General features: G+C 37.2%; 2 protein-coding genes across 17 annotated transcripts in view; one reads left to right on the top strand and one right to left on the bottom strand.

Annotated features, from left to right (window-relative positions):
• Positions 1 to 3,090, bottom strand: part of LOC129576891 (putative mediator of RNA polymerase II transcription subunit 26) — a 41,927-nt gene extending 38,837 nt beyond the window's left edge. For 2 of the 14 annotated variants that reach the window (XM_055462954.1, XM_055462958.1), the window contains exon 1: positions 1,331 to 1,498. Coding sequence is in view for 2 of the 14 variants with exons in the window: in XM_055462951.1 (XP_055318926.1) it covers positions 2,893 to 2,906 (14 nt within the window). In the remaining 12 variants the exon portion in view is untranslated. Of the gene's footprint in view, positions 1 to 1,095; positions 1,307 to 1,330; positions 1,499 to 1,602; positions 1,649 to 2,892 lie in introns of those variants that run through there. The other 12 variants (XM_055462941.1, XM_055462953.1, XM_055462947.1 and 9 more) reach the window with 10 other exon arrangements.
• LOC129576892 (uncharacterized) lies at positions 553 to 4,705 on the top strand. Of its 3 annotated transcripts, none has more exons than XM_055462981.1 (2): positions 553 to 1,853; positions 2,019 to 4,705. In XM_055462981.1, exon 2 carries the CDS (start codon positions 3,505 to 3,507, stop codon positions 4,390 to 4,392), a length of 888 nt encoding a protein of 295 aa, XP_055318956.1. In that variant the 5' UTR covers positions 553 to 1,853; positions 2,019 to 3,504; the 3' UTR covers positions 4,393 to 4,705. The 3 variants fall into 3 exon arrangements, with proteins under 3 accessions (XP_055318956.1, XP_055318954.1, XP_055318955.1); XM_055462979.1 differs by having other exon boundaries at positions 626 to 1,887; XM_055462980.1 differs by having other exon boundaries at positions 1,484 to 3,243; positions 3,332 to 4,705.
• Positions 4,706 to 5,491: the final 786 nt, after the last annotated feature.

Below are 5,491 nucleotides of genomic sequence, written 5' to 3'. Positions count from 1 at the left end.
CTTAAGTATGTACTTAACATACTTAAGTATGTACTTAACATACTTAAGTATGTACCTAACATACTTAAGCTTAAATACGAGGCTTAAGTACGTATGTTAACAAGTATGCTAAGTAAGTACTTAAGGGAGTTTAAGTACGTCTCAAGTCACGTAATTAAACTCAAGTATGTTAAGTACGTACTTAAGGGTAATTAGATTCTACGAACGAACGAACGAACAAACGAACATGTTCGTAAATTCTACGAACGAACGAACGAACAAACGAACATGTTCGTAGATTCTACGAACGAACGAACGAACGAACGAACATGTTCGTAAATTCTACGAACGAACGAACGAACAAACGAACATGTTCGCATACGAACGAACGAACGAGCGCTCGTTGACCGCTCTGATATCACCTTCGATAGAAACGATGTGAGCACTTGAAATTGATTAAATGAACGAAACCGAACAATGCCACCACCATAAAAATTGAATCGATTTTATCGCTGGAACAATTAATGTTTTCGAAAAAAGAGCCAGAAGAACACAGGCAACAGCAATCACTTTGTCTACGCGAGAGCGACAAGAAATAATCACTAAATGAAAGCTAACAAAGTTCACACCTTTTACGAAACACACTGTTTACTTTGCCAATTGACTGGTGGTGCTTGTCATGGCAAATATAGTGTCAAATTATCCGCACGAGCGATGGAGTGAGAGCAAGAGAGCAAGAAAGCAAGAGAGAGAGAGAGAGAGAGAGAGAGAGAGAGAGGGAGAGAGAAACGAGCAACGACAATTTGCCATGTTAATGAAGTGTCGATTTTAAAATGCAAATTGTGATTTTATAATTAGTTAAAAACCAATTAGAATATCCATAAAATGGGAATATAAACCCCAATTGATGTGCTCTCGATGTGACATGCTCAACGCAATTCAGACTTGTGGAATTATTTAATTATTTCCATTTTACAGGAGGCAGAAAAAAAAACCCAAGCCTCATCAATTGAATTTTGGAAATACGGTGGCAACGTGATGGTAAAAAATTAATCGAAAAAAAAACCTCGTTCTAATTACGTGTGGAATGAACACATGGAGGTTGGCAAAACTCACATGTCACGTGATTCGAAATGCAATTTTTCCGTTCAAACTAATTTGCGCGGAATTCAATTGGAAAATGCATTCCAGAGTGGCTCGGCCATAGAAAGTGTCAACTTTTCCCAAATCAAAAAAATCGTTCGCACTCTTATTCACATGAAAACTTGTTCAAAGTATGTTGTTATTGTTGAAATCACTTTAATCGAACACAATCAACCGCGCGCACGAATAAAAAAAAATTCCCTCTTACCAGCCGCAAAAAAAAACGTTGTTACGAAATCATTTCTTGAGAGACGAAACCGCGCACAGAATTCGGAACGAGAAGTGTGGAAAAAGTACAGTGTCACACAAGCGATTAAGATCAAAAATATCGAATCGTCGATGTGCGCACAGCACACGGTGTGACCAAATGGCCCATACATACATGCTTGAAAAAAAAACGCTTTAGCGCAACTGATATATACCAACGATAACACACAATATTTCATGCGATATGATCAAGTGCGCATTTTCACACCTCACCTGAAATGAGTGTGATGAATGCTTGAGAGCGACCGAACGAACAACAACAACGGGAAAAGAAATAATAATGCACCCATACTTAAAGGCAATCTCTTATCTCGCGACGTTCATAATCATCATTTGACTATTTGAGAAAATTACTTTGTACACCTGCACACACTATATATATACCGATTTTACCGAGAGAGAGAGAGAGAGAGAGAGAGTTCGCGCCAACGCTAACAAGCGAACGACTGGACCACTAACAGCAAGTAATTCACGCACACAAATTGTTAACCGCTTAAAGTAATTATCACAAATTTTAGCTGTGTCGTTATAACAATAACAACAACAGCAACAAAAACAAAACAAAAATATATATTAAAACAATATGCAGCGTTTTTTTCTTCTTCTTCTTCTCTGTTTACACCACTTAGAAGTGTCAGCTAGACACACAAACCAACGTACACACAATTCTTACACTTATCGTCGTTGGCCACCGAGAAAAGCGATGAAGAAAATAAAAATAAACTACAAAAAAGTGTACGATTCGAGCACAGGTGAATACAAGCAACATCTAATCTCGAAGAAATCGGAGTATGAGTTGAACAACTTTAAACATTCATTTCAAGTTCTATTTTTTCCACACGCGCGCACATCGAACATGCACACACATAAACGCTGGCTCGCCCATGTCAATGCTATCAGTGCGAACCGAGTGTTATGTTTACATTTATTTTCAATTATTATTGTGTGTACATACTGGAATCCATTGAATTTCAAGCGATAGGTTGACGTTTACTTGGATAAAGGATCACACTCAAAAACCCAAAGAGAGGAGAAAAAAAGCCATTTTTGTCACGTCAAATTTTGATCAGAGACTCGTTTCTCCGAAATTGTAATAGCCAGTTGGAAGCTACAGGGTAAATTAACGCCTTTCAAAGTCGAAGCAACTGCCTTTTTTGTTTTATCGTTTTCTAAGTCTCCGCAGCTGCAAAAACGGAAAAATTGTGAAATTCAATAATAATAAGCTAATTTTAATCAATCTTGAACCGTAATTACGGGAATAACTCCAGCGATTTGTTGCATTTCGTAACGGTAAATGGTGTGTTTCGCTTGATTGTTGCAGGTTTTTCATTTCATTCGTTCATTGTAATGGTTTCGTTTAATGTTTCACAAAAAAAAAACGGTTGATCAGACGGATGGCCAATCACAATTACACACACGTACACACAAAATAAGTTAACGAGAAGATTTGCATGCATTACAAACTATAGTTTGATGATAACTATCATCACTGAATATGCTTACCGTGTATTGAACATTTTGATTTCAATCGAATAATAATTGCCTTGGAAAATGTTGATTAGATCAGTATATTAGTTAGGTATATGAAAATCCACCCGAAACGAACGAACAGGCATCGACAACGGTAAACCACACAAATGCTTTCAGTATACCACCATTTGCATAGTGTCACAAAATTCAACTGAAAATCCATTTGAGAGTGAGAAAAGACAATTGCAATTGCTCCAGGTTGACACTTCGAATATTCAATTGTGGCGATGGCAGCGGCGGAGGCAGCAGCATTGTGTTGTTTGCCATTTAATTTGAATATATTTTTCTATTGTTTGCCGTTTGTGCCATTCTTAAACTCAATGTGTAAGTATTTCATAAACAAAAGTCAATATGAGGCCCAAGCCAAGTGGGTTTTGTACAAATACGTTTTTGTTCACATTTCAATTTAAAGGCTAGAATTCATTGAGTCACGTCGTCGTCAAAACGGCAGAAGGTAGAAATAAAAGAAAAGAACATTGTCGATGTCGGATGTTATTTGACTTCTGTATGTTGTCTCATTGACTGAGACGGTTGAATTTGGAAGATCTTGGGCTGTCTGATGACGATTCCGGAGACGATTTAGCGATGGAAGAGGATGCGGAGGCAAATGAAACTCAATTCAAACCAATGGCAAAGCACAATCGGTCGAATTTGGAAGATCTTGGGCTGTCTGATAGCAATAACAGACAGCGATTTGATTCGGATATGGATGTGGACCAACATTCAATTGAAACCCAGTTTGATGAAAGCCAGCGATTTGATTATAATTTTGATATAAATGTGGACCAACATTTAATCGAAACCCAGTTTGATGAAACCCAGCAATTTGATAATGAACATTTAATTGAAACCCAGTTTGATGAAGAACTAGCAGCAGAAAAGACTCTAACACCGGAAAAAGTCGCAGCCTCAGCACTGGTACCAGCCGATCTTGTTGAGCCCGTAGCTCATTCGTCAAATGCTCGTACGGAAAACTGTGAAGCTGCTGACACAGCAGCGGACACAGAGGGTGCACCATCGATGGGCTTTCGATTCGATCCAGCTGCTTTGGTATTCGACGTAACGAAACTGGAGCAAATCGATCCTGCACTACATCATCTCTATATTCAGCCTGAGATTGATGTATTTGCAGCACCAGAACGGAAAAATTTCCCCAACTATACGCTATTCATATACGATTCTTTGCACAACCCTGCATTAATTGAATTGATGAAGAGCAAAGACACACATTCGTTAATGGCATTGGAGAGTATCAATCGCAACAAAATCTTTTCAGGTCGCCTTGAAAATTTGTCAAAACCACCGACCGAGTACATAACCACACAATATAAAAAACTTAGTGGGCAAGCACCTGGTTTCAAATTCAGACGAGTCAAAGAGCCAGTTGCCGTCGATGGTTATTTTTATTCAAAAAAAAATTTGGTGGAAATTGCTTTTTTTCTTGAACGAAGAACCCTTTTTTTTTACGTATGACCAGATGAAAGTACAACCATTTGAATTCCATTTAGTTAGGGCAAACTGGTCTGCATTCGATGAACGGGTGTTTAGTAGTGTCTTCAAAAACCAGTACACCAACAGATTAAGATATAAACTCGGATTGTTACGTTTAGATATAGATAACAAAATTTGGAATTCAAAGAATATGTCAAGTTGCTTTATGTACACACACAGAATAAGAAAGGTTGGAATACATGAATCCAAAAAATTACAATTTGGGTTGAATTCAAATGGTATTCATTACAGTATGGCAGAATAAAAAAAAATATATTCAAGAGAAATCAAACTAATATTTATTTTTTTATTTCACACCGCCAAAAACTAGGTGGATATTTTGGTTTGCAGGAAAACGACTCCAAGAGTCGTGAAAAACCTGATCTTTTCGTGTTTGTACAATATATTATTTTTATTATTATGAAATCAAATTACGCGCGCATGTTTAGCATGTGTCAATTTCTCGATATAGTATAAGCAAATATTTTCCTCCTGTTCTAAATCTCCAGTCTTGACAAGGTTTAATGCCAGTCGTTCTATCTTAGAATTTGAATAATATAATGCCGAATGTAAACTGGTGAACCATTTCTGTAAAAATGCTTCTATAACTCGATCGTTGTGGTGGGTGCAAGGAATTGAATATAAAGCGCACTGATATCCTAAACTTTCTAACTTTTTAATCAAAGCATAAGCCTCACTGTTACTGTTTTTTGTTTTTTTTCGGACAGAATGGTTCACGAAACGAGTGTCTGGATCATTTGTATTACCTACATATATGTTAAATGCCACGATAAGGCAGATGGCCAAATCGGATTTCAATGACAAACTTAAATCAGCCGGTTTAATTACTGTCAACAAATGGTCAAATGCGCATTTTAGTAGGATCATATACACATTTTGATGATATTTTTCTGGCTCATTTTCCACATCGTACTCTTGCTGCAAGTCTATCAGGTGTTCGTTTTCACTTATGCTGCCACCGTACTTGGCTGAAATGAGAAATAGTAAGTAGAATATGTCAAACATAGCTATGTACACTTGAGGTTTCCACATTTTTTGAATGAAATAGACTAGGGGTAGA

Source organism: Sitodiplosis mosellana, unplaced genomic scaffold, assembly GCF_009176505.1.
Source record: "Sitodiplosis mosellana isolate CC-2019 unplaced genomic scaffold, AAFC_SMos_1.0 Smas_scaffold_6191, whole genome shotgun sequence".
Lineage (NCBI taxonomy): Eukaryota > Metazoa > Arthropoda > Insecta > Diptera > Cecidomyiidae > Sitodiplosis > Sitodiplosis mosellana.
Note: the sequence above shows the minus strand (reverse complement) of the source record. Positions and strands in the feature narration are given on the sequence as shown.